Source organism: Onychostoma macrolepis, chromosome 07, assembly GCF_012432095.1.
Source record: "Onychostoma macrolepis isolate SWU-2019 chromosome 07, ASM1243209v1, whole genome shotgun sequence".
Lineage (NCBI taxonomy): Eukaryota > Metazoa > Chordata > Actinopteri > Cypriniformes > Cyprinidae > Onychostoma > Onychostoma macrolepis.
The window spans coordinates 25,195,291-25,214,617 of record NC_081161.1 but is presented as its reverse complement, the minus strand read 5'-3'; the positions used below and the strand labels follow the sequence as shown (position 1 = coordinate 25,214,617).

General features: G+C 37.5%; 1 protein-coding gene across 7 annotated transcripts in view; it reads left to right on the top strand.

The window, feature by feature from the left end:
• Nucleotides 1-19,327, top strand: part of dgkza (diacylglycerol kinase, zeta a) — a 109,805-nt gene that overhangs the window by 30,851 nt on the left and 59,627 nt on the right. Inside the window, exons 1-2 of one of the 7 annotated variants that reach the window (XM_058781352.1) lie at nt 2,503-2,608; nt 3,297-3,439. The exons of 3 other annotated variants lie outside the window; for them this stretch is intronic. In XM_058781352.1, coding sequence (XP_058637335.1) covers nt 3,411-3,439 — 29 coding nt within the window. In that variant the 5' untranslated portion in view covers nt 2,503-2,608; nt 3,297-3,410. Of the gene's footprint in view, nt 1-2,193; nt 2,609-3,296; nt 3,440-19,327 lie in introns of those variants that run through there. 3 more of the 7 variants (XM_058781349.1, XM_058781355.1, XM_058781339.1) reach the window with 3 other exon arrangements.

The following is a 19,327-nucleotide window of genomic DNA, read 5'->3' as shown; positions in this document are numbered from 1 at the left end:
TCTTATCTTAGAATCTCATCACAAGTGTGTGTGTATGTGTGTGTGTGAGTGAGAGAGAGACAGATAGAGAAAGATAGCAATGTGGGGTTATGAAAGATTGCTATGTTTGTGAGTAAGAGGATTACAGAGTTTAGTAATAGTTCAAGTTGTATATTTTGTGGAAACAGTGTGTCTGATTTTTTTTTTTTTTTTTTAGAAAGAAGCACCCATAATCTGTGCCTAGTTCATAGTCATTTTTGCTTGGTTGTATATATCATATTATGTCATCTATTAATGCACAATCTGATACCACAAACTTTACTTGAGTAAATAAATCAATGTTTTTTAAACACTGTAAACAGTGTGAAAATCCCTGCAGGCATGCAGTTACTCAATGTAACCACAAGGTGGAGATCCAGTCTACAGATGCACAAAATCATTATTTCTTTACAATCTGTTTTAGACTCAAGCCCATAAAAAGGGTTAATTTGATACTTGAATTAAGGTGCTTTACTAGAATGTGTCCTGCTGAGGTGCTACAGTGAAAATGAGTATGGATGGATTGATTTCTGGTGGAAATTTCTTCCTGCTGTTTCTGATGATATATTAGATCAGGCTGAATCCAGGTTACAGTGGATCCTACTTGTCACTCCTACACAGTTATATTTCCTAGCCATCATTTCAGCTGTCCTATTTTCACCTCCTCTCTCCCTCTTTCTTCTATATGTAGCTTGCTCTCTCTTACACAAGCGCACACACAAATTGCTAAGAGAAGAATAGCAGGAAACAATATCTGGTTTGTGGTCCAACCGTAATTGTGTACGACTCCCATTTTTGTGACATCATTTCCTTCCTTCACAGGAAGTCTGTAGTGAGTGTGAACAGTAGGTAGTGAAGAGGAATCTTTCTGCTGACTTCCTTACTCTGTTGTCATGTTATAGTACACAGTCAGACACGCAATATGACCTAATGAGAATACTTCCCTTCTGGTTCTTGTGGTTCTGTCCACAGTGTTATTTTGGTATCACTGAGATACTGTTATAGCTTTTGTTCATATTTTGGAGTAGTTTTTAATTTAAGTGTAAAGACTTAAGTGTTGTTTTTTTTCTTATGTCTGTATAGTTTTTGGTATTAGTTAATTTAGCATATCAAGTTACACTAAATGAAAGTGGGAAATGTTCCCTTGGCGATTTGCTGAAGTAAAGTTTTTCTTTTACATTTTACATCTGTAATTTATTTTCTTTGAGTTAAAGTTTATTTAAGTATCTTTATTTTTTTTTTTCAAAATGAGTTAGTTAACTCAATAGCCCTTGTCTGCAGTATATGTGTACTGCATTTGGGGTTCAGTAAATCTCTATGTAACTGTAAAACATGTCAAATAAAAATCTTCAACAAATGTTAAGAGACATACACACATGCCTGCTAACACACAGAGTGACAGAAATCAATAACAGCCGAGAACCTGAGGCTATCTCTCTTTCCATCTTTTTCCCTCATGCCTTTTGCTTTTTCTTTTCTCAATGTCAAACTGCATTTATTGACTACTATAAGATCTTCCTCCTACCTGCTCTCCTGTTAGAAGTGTGCTCGCCCAGCCATAAATGTATTGTTCTCTGTGTGTGTGTGTGTGTGTGTGTGTGTGATTACATTTTGCGTTGTTTCTGTGACCTGTTTCTGTTATAGACTTTTTATCTTTGACCAGTTCTGTATAGAGATTTCCAAAGTAACCATTTGTCTGTAAGTGATGTTTGTGAACATAACTAGATGCACCACTGATCTGATCAGGTTTGTTCCATTATCAGAGTTATATCTCATTTTCTTCTATCAGAGAGAGAAAATGGTGACAGATGCAAAGAAGTAAGATCAAAAACAATCAGGCACCTAGAGGGGCAGCTACATTTGGGGTCCTACGAATGAGTCTCTTCTGAGTTTGACACTTCCTGGTGTGGTACAATGTCTGTGAGTGCAACCGGCAGCTAGAGCGTATGTGTATGCGCCTGCATAGACGCGTGTGTGAGAGTGCAAGCGGCAGCCACTGTGGGAGGAAAACAGAAGATGAACGCTTTAAGAGAGAGAAAGACATGAAGAGAGGACTGGAGGAACTCTCTTTGCTTTATGACTCTGCTTAGACTGGGACTGTAAGAACTTCCTGAGCGAGAGAGAGAGAGAGAGGGAGGAAGGAAAGAGAGGAGGGGGGGGAGGAATGTGGGGGTTTGCTTATAGGATTAAGTGTATTGAAGGCGGAATGGGAAGCGGATCACACGTGGAAGTCTGCAAGGATCTGGAGGACTGAGCGCTGTTTGCGTTGTCCTCCCTCTCTTTCCGAGAGGCGGAGAGCAGGATGGTGCGACCCTTCTCTTCTAGTTTTTCTCAGCATGAGGACTCTCTGACTCTGTGAGTTTGGGATTAGTTACCATTGTTTGATTGACAGCCCAAGGCTCCTGATGGAGCAGGAGCTAGGAGCAGGTTCACAGGACAGGGAAGAGGTCACAACCTCTCTGGCCTCCACGTCCGCTTCTTCATCCAACTCTGACCTCCCATCCAACCCACAGCCCGAGGGGGAGAGAGTCACAGTGGGTCGCCGGCATAGCAGCAGGACTTTTACTGGGTTACGGCTGTTTGGAAGGAGGTGAGTCGAACACACACCTGATGAGTGTGTTATGAGCTCATCCAAGTGCACTTGTTTTTGTCTATGGGTAGATGTAAAGAAAGATTGCGTATTCATGAGAACTTATGGAGAGTGCGTGCTCAAGTTTCCATTCAATGTTTCCATCTCAGACCAAAGGCTTGTGCTGTGTGTTTGCAGTAACAACACATCGTGTCTGTAACACTGCGTGATACTTAGCCAGACTGTGACTGTGATTTTAGAAAGTCACTTGAATATTTCCATTTCACATAAAGGCTCGTTCTGTCAATAAACTCCACGGACCTCAGTGAAAGAGTGCTGGCTCAGACATTCACGTCAAACTAAATTCTGACTAAACTGATCATTTTTTTAACATACTGTTTGACTTTAAATGTAAGTTTAAATTTCTACATGTAACACAAGTAATTGTATTTTTTTAGAGCAGTAACAATAAACGACTATTGAGTATAAATGTGATATGTTCAGATGAGTGAATGTGTGTTCACATTTAATTGCAAATAGTCTTTATAGTTACATCCACTTGTTTTCATTTCCTTAAAATTACACATTGTTTGAAGGACAACACGGGGCATGATGTGGAAAAACTATTTTGTAAATAATGGACTAAAATTAATGTACTATTTTTATTTGTTAATAATTAATTTTTATTTTTTATTTTTGTCTTCCTTAGTTCCTTTTTCGTCTTTAATCCAACTGAAATCTGCACTAACAGACCCAGATAATGGGATTGTAGCTTGGCTTCGTCCAGCATCTACACACGTTAATCACACTACAGTTGACCTCTATGTTGTATGCTTGCTCCAAGACACAGAGGTGATGCTTAATGTTTATTTAATCATTCAAATATTCAATTAAGTGTTGGGCTGTAGCTCTGCTATGCAAAACCTGCTGTAGCTCGATTATAACTGTGATAAACATATTCACTGATTCTGAGAAAAGAGGAGCATTGTGACAAGATTGTGTGTGTGTGTGTGTGTGTGGATAAGTTTACTATAAGCTATGCTTAAGGGGTAGGTGTTAAGATTTCAAGTTGGTATATCACTTATTACTATTTTCTTACATTTTGTTGAGAGTGTGAGCTAGTAGTGTGCTTGCAGAGAGAGTCTGCCCATGCGCTCTTTTAATTGGCTTGAATGTGTGATTGATTTTGGTCTGGTTGATGTCTGGTGTGGACAGACAAATTGCTTGTCACATCACGTCTGGTCAGGACACTGTTGTGTTACTCTGGCCATCCATCCAGGGTGTTTCCCTGCCTTCGGCCCAACAGTAGTATGTATGTTTTCAGTAGAGCATGTTTGTTAGGTAAACATGAGTGTGTTTGTGTGTGTCTGTGACTCTCTCAAACCCTCAGAAATCTGAGGTGGGACTCTATACTGGTTCTTCTGCTGATTAGTCACCATCTATTTTTAATCTGGTTTCTATCCATTGAACCGTTTCAAAGAGCAAACAGAACATGATGGACTGATAAAAGAGCGAGAGAAAGAAAGAGGTGGAGGAAGATGGTAGGAAATGCAAACTCATCCCATCATCACCTACATATGCAGAATATACAGTCATAACTTAATAATGATGCAGAACATTAAGAGATCACAGAGTGATTAGTTATGTCACCAAGTGTGGCAGAATGGGAGGATTTGCTCAGCTAAAATGATACACGGTAATGTCAGCTCTATAAGGTTTGACAGAAGCTCTTTCAGCATGACAACATTTTTATCACCTCTATTATCTCTCGCCTTCTCAGCTCTGCATGTGTTCCCTCTGATCAGACAGCGCCTGCTGTGTGCGTGAGTGTGTCGAGCTTATTAATTGATGCATGAAGATGATCAGAGATGTGAGAGGAGGATGTCAATCAGACTGAATTATTAACTTTCCCTGGTAGAGCTCGGTTTCTGTGGGATCAGATTCTTTTCAGACAGATCACAGGAATAATTAAGACTACAGCTGCCAGAGCTGGTATACAAGTCTGTATGTGTGTGAATTGTGAAATGAGAGTGTGTGTGTGTGTGTGTGTGTGTTTTCATTGCTTGGTATGTGAGATTACGTTAAAGAAATTCACATTGAGCTTTAAAGAATGGACATCATTTGTATTTTCACTTCCTCTGCTCACACACTCTCTTGCTCTGTATTTGTTTATTCTGTCATTTTTGTTTGTTTACATTTTCATGCCTTTGTAAACAATCCCAGGCAGGGTTATTTATGAAACCCCGCCCAATGTTGGTTTTCTTTATTTGTTGAATACTCAATTGAGTTTACATCTGACGTCAGAGATGACGTTAAGTGCAAATGAAAGTGAGTATGTGCGTGAATACATTAACCTTAGAGTGCTTTAGAGCATGATGGGATATTTCTGATCATGTCCTGGAACTCTCTGCTGTAAAACAGCAAGTTCCTCTGTGTTACCATGGCAACCCTGTGTCAGGCTGGAAGAACTCAGTGGAGACGCATTCATCATGTCAGATTCCAGCTATCTGGGTCATCTCTACATATAACCCTGTGATGAGTGACAAAGCCATGTGATGGGAACTTTTGACAATACTGACTCATGTATGTGTCAATGTCTGACGTTCTCTGAGTCTACTCATACTTGTATGTGTGCGTGTATTTAGTAAAAGGAGACCTATTGTGCCCTTTTTTACAATATGTAATGTACTATAAGTCTCAGGTGTCCCCAGAATGTGTCAGTGTTTCAGCTCAAAATACCCCACAGATCACGTATTATATCATTTAGAAAATGCCTACTTTGAGTGGGAGCGGAAACACGCTTTTTTTGTGCATGTCTCTTTAAATGCAAATTAGCTGCTAATTTGTGGGGAGGTAATATTATAATAAGATCCTCTTTCTACGTCACGGGGGGAGCAAAATCTGAGCAGCTCACTTTTTCACAAGCTTGCAGAGCTTCATTTCTCATGACATTTAATAATTATAATATTTTTGTATTCCAACAGAACTGGTGGTAAAGAGGTTCAGTAAGTGAATCAGATGTTCAGAATTCAGTACCCTAGGCTGCTACTAGGGATTCAGTAAATGAGTCGGTCAATAGACAGATTAAAACTGATAGCTCAAGAGTTGTAGACAAGTTCGAGAGTGTACATTTTTATAATGAAATGATGTCATATGTTACCTGCTGTATGCAGTTGTGATTCTTTTGGCCTATTGATAGTTTTCAGTCACGTGACCGGCTCGAAGACTTGGAGGGCAAAACATCCATAGAAATGCAGCACAAGCGTGTCAATTTTTCATCTGTTTCCCAGCCGCAAATATTTAGATCGCCTCTCAAAAGAATAAAACAAAGGTATTTCTGAACAAAATAGCCAAAGTTTTGGCCATTTGCAATCCATATTAAGCACCCGCGGCAATATTTCAATCATAAACAGTGCGACAAAACGTTGGAAAAACAATTGAAGTGCCTTAATATATTTAAAACAGTAATATTAAAAGATCAAATTCAGTAATCACTACATTAATGATGCATAGTTTACACAGGCAAGCAGATGAGGCCAGAATATGAACGCAGTCCGCTTAACGGGCAGTTGTCGAGATATAATCATAAAAGGATTATAATCAGCTATGTGGTCTATTCTGTTTGCAGTGCAGGCAGTTTGATTTCGATGGAAGTGATGCTTAAAAACACTGTTTTGTCGTGACACACTTAAACACATTCTTGACATTTTCTTGAATTTTTCATTTTAGTGCCAAGTAGCAGAGAGAGACAGATGAATAAAGGAGAATGAATCAAACATGCTTTCCATGATCTTCAGGAGCACTTTCATTTCTATGATAAGTAGAGAGTGAGAGATGAGAAGAGAGGTGGGGAGGATGGACATGAAGGACAGAAAGTGCACTTGAAGTCATCTGTGGCATTATATTCTAGCTACAGAGTCCTGTGTGTTTGTCAGCACATTCAATTTCTCATTTTAAGTGGAGAAACTCTGTGTTCTTAAAGCTGAACTGAGACTAGAGCTGCATATTGCAGTGCAAAAACAAAAAAAGAAAGGAGATATGACAGATGAGTGTGGTGGTCAGTGTAGAACAGAAGATGATCTGTCCTTTCTCCTCTCTGTGTGTCATTCTCTCTCTCTCTCTGAGCTTCACTGCACAACGACCCGTTCAAAACCACAGCAGAAGCCAGAAAACTGAGCATCCATCTGTCAGCACCTCACTGGGCAGTATATCGAGTTTGTACGATATATAGACATATTCTTTATAAGCAATAGGATATGAGGCAATACTGTTTATATCGATATGTTCAGGGGCGTCGCTAGTGGGGGGAAAAGGGTGACAGACTGCATAGGGCCCAGAGGTCTGGGGGGCCCGCGATGAATTCTAATCGCGTAACCGCATAAAGCAAATACTCCAAAAGCGCGAAGTAGCGCTCCCCGATGCATCCGCCAGGCACGCGTCAAAGCAGAACGAGCGGGAGCAGTCACCCGCACAGCACTGACGATGGTGCGCCACGATTTATAAGAGATAAACAGCGCAACTCGCTTGATCCATTCAGATGTGACACAGAATTGTTATACAGTCGCGTGATAGGAGAACATTAAAAGTTCTGTAGTGATGCTAGCTGAAAACAGCCACAACAATGAGGTATATAGTATATAGCACCATAGTAATTTAACTTGAAGTTATTAACACTGTACAAATAACCTATGTGTTGGCAGAAATGTATTTATTATAAGTGTTTTTTAACTACAAATTTTATAGTTTATTAATACTTATTTTAAAAACCATATAACCATGGTAATGAGGACCATGGTTTTACTTCTTGTGACCACCATCCTACTAATACTAGTCAGCTAAACTCTGGATTATAAGCAAGAACTTATTTTTTTTTTAGATGTTTAGTTCTAATGAATTTTAATTGAAGTAAAATGTTAATTCAGTAAGGGCCTGATTAAAGATAAATATCAGTGTTTTATATAAATGAGGTGTTTATTATTAACAAATAATAAAGTTCTTAAATGGAGATTCACCCAAAAATGAAAGTTGTCATTATTTACTCAACATCATGTTATTCCACACCTGTATGAATTTCTTTCTTCTGTGGAACATAATTTGAGAAATTCAAGAAATTTTTGTCCATACAGTAGAAATCAAGGGTAACCAAAATGGTTTGGTAACATTCTACAAAATCTTCTTTTGTGTACAAGAGTGAAGATTGTATACTGAACGTGATTTTGTGGGGGCCCCGTAGCAAATTCAGTGCACAGGGCCCAGAATTCCTAGCGACGGCCCTGGATATGCTGTACAGTGGTTTGAAAACGAGCGCATCTGAAAATACAGCGGAGGACACAGACTGAGCCACTGTGGAAGGTGCATAATACAATTTGTTCTAAACACATGACAAACTTTATATGAAGTAGCAGAGAGAGACAGATGAATAAAGGAGAATGAATCAAACATGCTTTCCATGATCTTCAGGAGCACTTTCATTTCTATGATAAGTAGGGAGTAAAACTCATGCACGCCAAACAGACGCACAATGTAATAACAGCGTAATAATTCTGACTTAAATATACATTTTGCTGAAATATTTGTAGTAGGACAATAAATGTGTTATATGTAGAATTTTGTGTCAAATGTGTCATATGTATGATAGCACTAACTAAAGTGACTCTAATGGGGTAATCAAAACAGCCTTTTTACGCTTTTTAAAAAAAAGTAAATTTTAGTAAATTTAACTTCTGCTTTAAAAGCATTATTTTTGTTTTTAGACTGCAATGTTACAATATGTTAGAATGTAATTTTAACCCTTTTTTAACATAATATATGGTTACATTCACTTTATTTGTTTAATCCAAATACAAAGCATAGAAAATACCAAGATATATACAGTATACCGCAAATCAGCCAAAAAATACAGAGATATGAATTTTTGCTCATATCACCCAGCCCTACCTCACGACCTGGCTCTCCCTGCCAACTGCCCTACTTTACACTGAGAGAGAGATGAAGGAACGGAAAGTGAAGGAAGGGTTTTGTCAGTTCATTTAGAGTCAGTGTGTGTTTATGTCTAATAGTAACCACATCACCACTCTGTGGTGTGTGTACATGTGTACATGTAAGCTAGCTCAACAGATTCGTGTGCCTGATATGTGGTATGGCAGTTAGACATCTTAAATGTGTGGATGCACACACACGCTATGGGCTGCAGTGGTGTCTTTTCCTCAACCTCAGAGAGAGAGAGAGAGATGGAGTGAAACTAATGAAGGAAGGCAGTTGTAAAGAGCAGTGTTATTCTGTCAGTGTTGAACAGGAATGCAGCATAATATCAAAGCCATACTGCCAGTAGCAATCCTGACTCACATGATGCTCTAGGTGAGATCAGGAGAGAGGTGCACCTACCGTTCAAAGGTTTGGGGTCAGTAATATTGCATAGCAGTAAATTGTGAATATTGTGAAATATTATATAGTTTTCATGGAATTCGGAAAGGAAATTTCAATAGAATTGCATTTATTTTACATAAAAATCTTTTGTAACATGTCTTACTTTTTAATGGTAAATTAATTAAAAATTAATTAAAAAAACACCAATATACTATATTTGCTATAAGTATATGATCAAGTTTAAATATATATAACAGTAAATCGCAACTGAATTGGAAATCAGTGGGAACATTTTATGACCCTTTTTATTTTATGCACAATTTTTATGGTTTGGCTGGCTGTATTGATTTCTAGCAAGTAGAGAAACTGTTTTTTTTTTCATAGGCAGTTCGCGTCTCTTACTTCTATGGTGCAGACGGCACCATACAGCAGCTGAAGCGAGAGGAGGCGTAGAAGTATAATGCTGGGAGCCGCTCAGAAAGAGCTACCTGCTAGGTCACTATTCATTTTCACTGAGAGGGGTGGAACGGATAGTGGGCGCAGCGCTGTGAAAATGCTGCAGCTGAGTGAGAGAAATACATGTGTGGGCGCTCCAGAGAACACTGCCGCTCTAGGATATCGCCTATACCAGGACCCTACTTCTGCTTCTTGCATGGGTCTTGTGCTGCTGTTAAAATTGAGAACTGTGCATAGATCCTGCTCAATAGTTCTGATCTCCATCAAAGTGGCTTTAAGTGAAATCTTCAATAAATCCTCTTTTATTTCTTTCTTTTTTATTTATCACATTTTTTTTATATATATTTATGCATAACATAGTTTATAAAAAATTTGGTACCTGCCAAGAAAAAAAAAAAAAAAGAGTTGCATGTCACTTGCATTCCCTGTCACTTATTGGTTAGAAGAACAGAGTAGACTAAAGCAGAAGCTGAAGTGTCTATGTAACAACCATCTCGGCCTGCTGCTGGAGCATGACTGATAGTGATTCTGTGTTCTAAAGTACAAGAGCTCTTGGATAATGGATTAACTAAACCAAAACCCGCACTGCCTGATTTAGAATAGGCATGAAGTGCTTTATGGGTTTATATTGTTTAGTGTTATACTGATGAACTAAAGCATCAACTAAATACACACAAGAGAAGAACACCACACACAGAGAAAGCCCCGATCTATGAGCCGAGGTAGTAAATTATTGTTCACCATTTGTGTTGTATACCAGCATGTGGGTGTGTGTGTAAGTTCAAACTTTTGTCTGTTCACTGTCATTCTATTTCCTTATCTCATTTTTTCCTACCACTCTTATTGCACTAAAGAGGATAATGTTCTTTGTATGGTTTACAATAATTCAAACAGCAGCCTAACAGAATGGTTTAACAAAAAATGGCCTATCACGCCAGGTATCATCTAGTTCTATATCATAAAAGTGGCTCATTTAACTTATGCATGATACACCAAGTAATATGATGGCTTTGTGTGGCAGAAATTTAAATTTACCATTCAAAAGTCTTTAGTGAAAATGTTTCTACTGTATTTAGCATTTTTCTAATCTAAATCTAATTTGTTGAAATTTTTGATGTGTTTCCATGCAAAGACATGCTTTTGTGAGCTATATTGTTAGTTTACTGCAGAATGCGCAGATGTCCCATGCATATAACACCCGTGACATACAGTACATCCTATTTAGGTCTAAAGGGTGTAGATGAGTTTAGAGCCATATGCACACAGTCATACGATGATGTCTATTTTTGTTGTGTGTTTGATCACACCTGTGTTGGTTTAAGCAGAAGAGGTGTGTCTTTGTCATTAATCACGACATTCTGCCTGTCCGACAGGTTATGTGTAAGAATATAAACACCACCTCCTTACTGATGTGTGCCAGTCTACAGTAGAGTAAATATCAGTGCCATAGAATCAAACGTGATTTTTGGAAATGTTTGAATTACAGCTGGTCTAATCATTAAAAGAAATCACTAGTGTTTGGACAGTTTGATTTCAAGCTAATCAATATCCTTTCTTTTTCTCTCCATCTCACTGGCTCTCCTAATGGCTTAATCATCTGTCATAGGTTAGTATCCATGTCTGTTTGAAAGCATCTCTTCTGCTGACACAGTCTCTGGGTAAAAGGGGGATCTTGTATCCTTCAAGTGTACAAGAGTACAAGAGTTTCTCAATTAAATATACATTTACATTTAGTCATTTAGCAGACACTTTTATCCAAAGCAACTTACAAATGAGGACAATAGAAGCAATCAAAATCAACAAAAGAGCAATGATATGCAAGTGCTATAACAAGTCTCAGTTAGCTTAACGCAGCACACGTATCAAGTTTTTTTTTTGTTTTAATTATATAATAAAAAGAAAATAGATATAATAGAAAAATAATAGAAAAAGCTAGTGTTAGAGGCCTTTTTTGATTTTGTTAATTGTATAATAAATAAAAAACAAAAACAAATAGAATACAAAATATTAGAAAAGCTAGAGTTAGTTTTTTTTTTTTTAATTATACACTAATGTTCAAAAGTTTGGGGTTAGTTAGATTTTTTTTTTTATAGGAAAATACTTCTAGTCAGCAAGGATGCAAATAAACTGATGAAAAGTAACACTAAAGACATTTAAAATATTATTATAATGTTCTTAATTCATCAATACAGTCTTAAAAAAGTATCATGGTTTCTACAAATATATTAAGTAGCACAAACATTTTTAATTTTGATTGAGAAATATTTCTTGAGCATCAAATCAGCATGTAGAATGTATTTTTGTTAAAATACAGTAAATGAAGCCCTGTTGGGAATAATAATAATAAAAAAAAACTTATTTCAAAAAAATTTCAAATCTTACTGACCCTGAAACTTAAGTTTTGTAATTAATCAAGTAAACATTAATGAAAAACAAAGAAATAAATTATGCATAGATTGGATATTGTAAAGGATCGATTTTTTCGAACTCACAAAGACAAACATCTTTGATCAAGAAGTATACATCACAGTGAAGGGTGTGTGCTCTCCAACACATGGAAACATGTCGGCTTGTTACCAAACTACTGGTATTTTTGACAGCACTGGGAATCCACTGGGAATAGCAGCCATCTGCCACTGAAACAGTCTCTGATCCTTTTCCCTATTAACACACACACAAACACACACACACACACACACACACACACACACACACACACAGACAGATACTCTCAATAAGGTCACCAGCCACTATTCACCTGTCACAATCTCTCTGCTTCTATCCGTCCCTGTCTCAGTCTCCATGTTTTTCCATCCCTCGGTCTCATTCAAGGGTAACCAGGCAAAGATAAAGGGACACAGGGAAAAAGGAGTGAGGGAGCACAAACACCAAAAATAATCTGATTGTCCAGGGCTCAGGCTCTTAAAGTCATTGAAAGTCCTGTCTTTTTGTTTCTGAGGTTCTCTTTGCATGCGGGGTGTCCCTTTTAACACGTCTCATATAATATTATTTTCTCACTATTGGATCTCTTATATGGTACCCCTTTTGAAACTGTGATGCTGTGACTATTCTTTCTGCTGAGTGTAAAACAATTGTGTGAAAATTGTTATCAAAAAAGAGATCGATTAAAAAGAGGGATCCATGTTTAAAATCGCATTACTACATCAAAGATGAAGCAGGGATGCTTTATATGGAGTAAACGATCTGGCCTGTTAAGTGATATTTGTAAGATGGATTGTGTTTATTGATGTAACGAGACAGAATCAGGGTGATCAATATCTACCATTTTCTCTGAAGCAAGAGATCTTGGTCATAATCAGACCTGGATGAATTTCATTTGCTAAAAGCACTGCCATTGTGATTGTTGTGATCTTACAAGAGTGATAAAAAGATGTTAGCCTCCATGTGGCCATGGAGAGTCTGGAGTCTCTGTGTCTGGTTTTGTGTCTAGAGGGTCCGAGTTTCCCTTTCACATACTGGCCTGTGACCGAGGAGCTGAATAATGGTCTGTTTTAATACATAGACATTCAGATGCACTGACTTCTGTGTTTATGTTTGTATGTGGAAACTTGTATTGTGTTCACTTTTTCAGACAGTCACACATACTTCTGTTTTTGTTTTTTTTAATCACAACATAATGTTGTGGGTTCCACTACAGGGCACGCACACCTTGCGTTTTATTAGGTTAGATCAGTATTCTCTCCTGAATTGTTGCATTATGCTGTTCTAGAGGGGTGTGTGTGTGTGTGTGTTTGTGTTTTGACTGTTTATTTGGCATGTTGAAGCAGCAAAAGAGAGGGTAATGTTGGTGAGGGAAATGTCCTTTCCCAAACAGTTTGCTATCTGAGAAGAGCAGAATTGAAAATTATAAATATAGTTTTTAATGAAAAAGTAGTAAAGGTTTTCTCTTGGGGTACAAGGCTTAGGGGTTTCTTTAAACAATATTTAGAGTAACTGTTTTATTGGTATGTTCACATTTAGATAATTAGGTCAAATACTATATATGGTATATAGTATCAATATAGATTTCAAAATTTGATTCAAATTTACACTGTTAATGCGTATCAGTATTATTCTCAGGACATTATCCTGGTGTACTACACATAATGTTGTGATATGCTGCCATCTGGTGGATGGGTATACATGTTGCAGAATGGAAATGGTATATAATACCATTCTAATGTTTTGGGGTTGTAAGAGTTTGTTGTTTTCTCATGCATATCAAGACTGCATTTATTTAATAAAAAATAAAAACAGCAAAAACATTAAAACTGAGAAATATTATTTACAATTTAGGCTACAGCTGTTTTATATTTGGAAATCAAAATTAAAGAACAAACTGCAATTTCCTAAATTTCAAGGTCACTGCTTTGTCCTATCTGAAGTTATCCTAACAGGAGTAGAAGGGTCGTTTTTTAAGCATATTTCATAAATTAACTGTATTCTGAACCACAGTATTAAAAACTTAAATGAGTTATTTGAAAAAGAACTCTGATCAAAATTAGAGAACACTTATAGATACCTCCAAGTTGTTGGCGTTAATTTGGCACCTGGTGCTAATATCCTTAATTATATGACAAATCCTATTTAACTGGCAGCATTCCTCCAGCTTTTACTGAGATTGTTAGATGGTGGGCTGCTTTAAGGTGCCTGAAACCATAGATATGTATAGATTCCCTATTCGACCGCTCCGGATACGTTGACGAGTCCGCCATCTTGGAATGGTCAACTTGACGTCATTCACCAAAATAATCAATGAATATTCAAAGATATACAAGCATATATATCTTGCTGTTGTAGACGCACACAGTAAATGCACTCAAAGGTTTGCAGACCGTTCCAAAAAATGGCTGATGGCTTGCATATCGAGGTCCATAGAAACAGTCGCTAATGAGGCATCAACGTATATATATCTATGCCTGAAATCCTGCAACAGGAGGTTGGTTGTCCAGATGAAGGCCAAAGGCATGACGCTTTCAGCAACTGGAAGAGAAACTGGTCATTCCAAATCTGTGATTTCTCGAATATCGCAGGTTTACAGTGGCACTAATTCATTTAAGTCCCCTCAAAAAGGCTGGTTGTCTTTGTAGGACAAATGCACGAGAAGACAGGATAATGCAGAGACTCTAAATGGGGAATCAGTTCAACACTACAGCTGGAATTGCTTGCCAATTCAGTGCTGATTTTGCTGAACTGCTGTAACTCTCTAACATTTTAGTTGTAATCATCTTTCATGCTACTGTCGTTACTGTTCTCTAATTTTGATTACTGGGTTTTCCACAAAATAAAGGTTTTTGTTGAAATGCCTCGGTTATTTTGTTAACATGTTAGTAGAATACAGCTAATATTCCTTCAAATTTTGAGCGATGAAGATGAACAATATTTCAAGTATTTATAGATTGTTCTCTAATTTAGATCTTCGCTGTATTTTAAACTGTACATATTTATTCCTGTGAAGTCCGATTACTCCAGTCTTCAGCGTCACCTGATCCCTCAGAAATCAATCTGATATACTAATCAGGTGCATCTTAATATTCCAATGGAAACTGATACATTTTGTTATGGTTTCTGTTGGTAAGAAGTTTCAAAAGAAATCTTAGAAATCTTTTGTAACATTATAAAACGAGTTGTCACTTTTGATCAGTTTAATTCATCCTTGGTGAATAAAACCCCAATTTTTGAACAGTAGTCTGTGTAACTTTGTGTTGATGATATTGAGCGGAGTTTGATGTATTTGTCTGAGTACACAGGAACAGAATGATGCCCTTCAACTTAGTATCAATACGTGCGATTTAAGAATTTGTTAACAAGTCAATGCATGACACACTATTACACCTGTAATGTCAGCTTCTGACCAGCAGGTGCCTCCCTTTCCCAATGTCTGCAACAACCTGTGTGCTCATACAGTACATGGGTGTGTGCAGGAGGAGAATGGCTGATTAGATGGCGTATGAAGATTGAGCCGTCAGCGGATATGACTGACAGCTGGCCTTAGGTGGTAGCTCAGATGATTATCAGGTAATGATGTGCTGTGACACCCAGACAGTTGCTGTGGGAGACGGTTATCCGACGTCTGAAACAGCACATTCAGTTCACATATGGAAAATAAATGCACAGACAGGTTTTGCCTGTGTTCCTTGTTTGTGTGGTGACTCACACCCTCTCATTCCTCCCACTACTACACTCAGAGATGGAGTTCTAAATATAATCTCCTTGTCTGGTTCATGAAATGCTAATCTAAAACCCTTCTCGAACTATCAAGACTATCAAACCATCAAGTCTAATTCGTGTGTTGAGCAGTGTAACATTAGCTGCCACAGAGGCTCTAAGCAGCACCTTTACCATATATGGCAGACACAGACGCATGCATGATTGTTCATCTAACGGCTCTTTGGTGAAGCATCTGCATAGAACAGACTCTTTTTGTGTGTGCACATGCATATCGACAGAGGCAGAGTGAGTAAGTGTTTGTGTGGGTTCAGGTGTGGGGGAAGGAAGTGTACAGTGTGTGTGAATGCATATGCGACTGTTCACGTGTTTCAGTAGAAACGCTTTTTTAGTTTCTACTACCAATATCTCTTATAGCTCAGAGCATCACTTGTATTATGTTCCAATTTTGGGTACAGTTCTCTCTGGTGGCAGTCAAATGAATTCTATTGCAATAAAAAAAACAACCTTTAACATTAATGTTGCATGAATGCGCAAATATTACAAAAACCTTTTTTATTTATTTTTTTATTTTTTTTAGCATTTTTTAAAAAAAATATGTATTTATTTTTTTACATTTTAAATAGAGCTGCACGATTCTGGATAAATTGAGAATACAATTCTCTCCCACGATTCTGAACTAAACAAAATAATGTGTGACAATATTAATTGCTGGAGTCTATTTATTAAAAGTTTTATTATTAATTAAGTTTTATTACTATTAAACATTTTAATATATAATAAACATATTTAAAATATAATATATTTGATACACCAATTCTTAATATTAAAATTATGAAAGTGTTTTGAATGAAGTGTTTTGAATGAATAATTCAGTGACTTGCTCATAAACACATTTATAAACCCTTCACTTGTTTCGTTACTGGTTGAATCAGCATTTTTTGAAAACCTCTTGAATGATTCAATGACAAATAAATTTTTTTTAACAGTCACTTGTTGCCACCTAGTGACGGAGTGATGCAATTGGAAACGTTATTTGAAGCTGCAGTTACTTTCAAAAGATGACTTGCTCTATTTTGATCGCTACCATACATCAGTGTAAATGTTTATATCCTAACTATACACTTTCATTATGGAGTGAATATTGTGCCAAAATTATACAAACAAATCCAGCCTTTTGCAAATAAACACAATCTGCTTTGCAAAGAAAAACCTTTTCAGACCAATAGGAGTGGGGAACAGGTGAGTTTCTGTCTTATGCTGCGTCCCAATGTGCCTACTTATACTACGCCCTTAAAGTATGTACTCTTTTGGTGAAGAAAAAGTAGAAGAGTAGGCAAGCTTTGGGACATACTTTCACGTCACACAACTGAGTCTTTAACGGACCCGTTCATGTCGCATCTGTTACATGCACCCTGTCACTGTAAACTGGCCTGTCAATCATCTTGTCACAGTTAACATCCTCCACATTTCATTTCATTTAACTTCCTACCGTATTGGAGAAAAAAGAAATAGCTCGTTGATGTGCCAGTCATGGGTCTTTCATGCGGAGAACTCTAGCTATTTTCTGCATAATGATGCATTTAAAAGTTAACGACCAAATGGATGTTTATAAAAGTTCACATTGCTGTTGCAGATGAAATATAACACGGATAACAATAAATAAATAGTTTTTACCAGTTTAAATGTTGATTATTAGTAACTCTCAGACCCCTTTTTGTAAATCTCTCTACATTAAGGTCAATCACAGGCATCTGCCACGTTTGTAGTTTTTCTAACGCTTTTTATTCGTGTTTGTAGTCCTTGACCGAATCCTTCACCAAAGCGCAATGGATTGTGGGCAATTTTAGCCATTAGAGTGTGCACGGATCCACACTTCAAAAATCGACCTGAAATAGTAGACCATCCGGGGACTTTTGGCATACTCTTTTCAACATACTATGCTTTGGGACACACTTATTGTAGTCTCACATACTATTTAGGATGGATAGTATGAACATTGGGACGCAGGGTTACTATCTCTATAATTAACCATTTAGGTGTTTTCACAAAGCGACCCTACTACAGTGTCAGTGAAATTCACAACACATGCTGTAAAGTTGGTAACATGATTGATTAGTTCAAAAATCAGTAGTGACATGGCTAAACATTTAACTAGGCAGTCTTTCCCGATAAAAACTGATCCATTCTCCGTACCTCTTATTACAATTACTTTGTATTAGTAAAACCAACTTTAATTTTAATAAGGGATATCACAGTTTATTATCATATTTATGTTTATACATAGCATAGTTTATATACAGGTGCTGGTCATATAATTAGAATATCATCAAAAAGTTGATTTATTTCACTAATTCCATTCAAAAAGTGAAACTAGTATATTATATTCATTCATTACACACAGACTGATATATTTCAAATGTTTATTTCTTTTAATTTTGATGATTAGAGCTTACAGCTCATGAAAGTCAAAAATCAGTATCTCAAAATATTAGAATATTACTTAAGACCAATACAAAGAAAGGATTTTTAGAAATCTTGGCCAACTGAAAAGTATGAAAATGAAAAGTATGAGCATGTACAGCACTCAATACTTAGTTGGGGCTCCTTTGCCTGAATTACTGCAGCAATGCGGCGTGGCATGGAGTCGATCAGTCTGTGGCACTGCTCAGGTGTTATGAGAGCCCAGGTTGCTCTGATAGTGGCCTTCAGCTCATCTGCATTGTTGGGTCTGGTGTCTCTCATCTTCCTCTTGACAATACCCCATAGATTCTCTCTGGGGTTCAGGTCAGGCGAGTTTGCTGGCCAATCAAGCACAGTAACACTATGGTCATTGAACCAGCTTTTGGTACCTTTGGCAGTGTGGGCAGGTGCCAAGTCCTGCTGGAAAATGAAATCAGCATCTCCATAAAGCTTGTCAACAGAAGAAAGCATGAAGTGCTCTAAAATTTCCTGGTAGATGGCTGCGTTGACTGTGGACATCAGAAAACACAGTGGACCAACACCAGCAGATGACATGGCAGCCCAAATCATCACAGACTGTGGAAACTTCACACTGGACTTCAAGTAACATGGATTCTGTGCCTCCACTCTTCCTTCAGACTCTGGGACCTTGATTTCCAAATGAAATGTAAAATTTACTTTCATCTGAAAAGAGTACTTTGGACCACTGAGCAACAGTCCAGTTCTTTTTCTCCACAGCCCAGGTAAGACGCTTCTGACGTTGTCTCTGGTTCAGAAGTGGCTTGGTAGCCCTTTTCCTGAAGACGACTGAGCGTGGTGACTCTTGATGCACTGACTCCAGCTTCAGTTCTCTCCTTGTGAAGCTCTCCCAAGTGTTTGAATCGGCTTTGCTTGACTGTATTCTCAAGCTTGCGGTCATCCCTGTTGCTTGTGCACCTTTTCCTACCCAAATTCTTCCTTCCAGTCAACTTTGCATTTAATATGCTTTGATACAGCACTCTGTAAACAGCCACACCTTTCAGTAATGACCTTCTGTGACTTACCCTCTTTGTGGAGGGCGTCAATGTTCGTCTTCTGGATCAATGCCAAGTCAGCAGTCTTCCCCATTATTGTGGTTTCAAAGAACAAGAGATACCCAGAATTTATACTGTAGGGATGGTCATTTATTCAAACTCAAATGTAAATATTCTAATATTTTGAGATACTGATTTTTGACTTTCATGAGCTGTAAGCTCTAATCATCAAAATTAAAAGAAATAAACATTTGAAATATATCAGTCTGTGTGT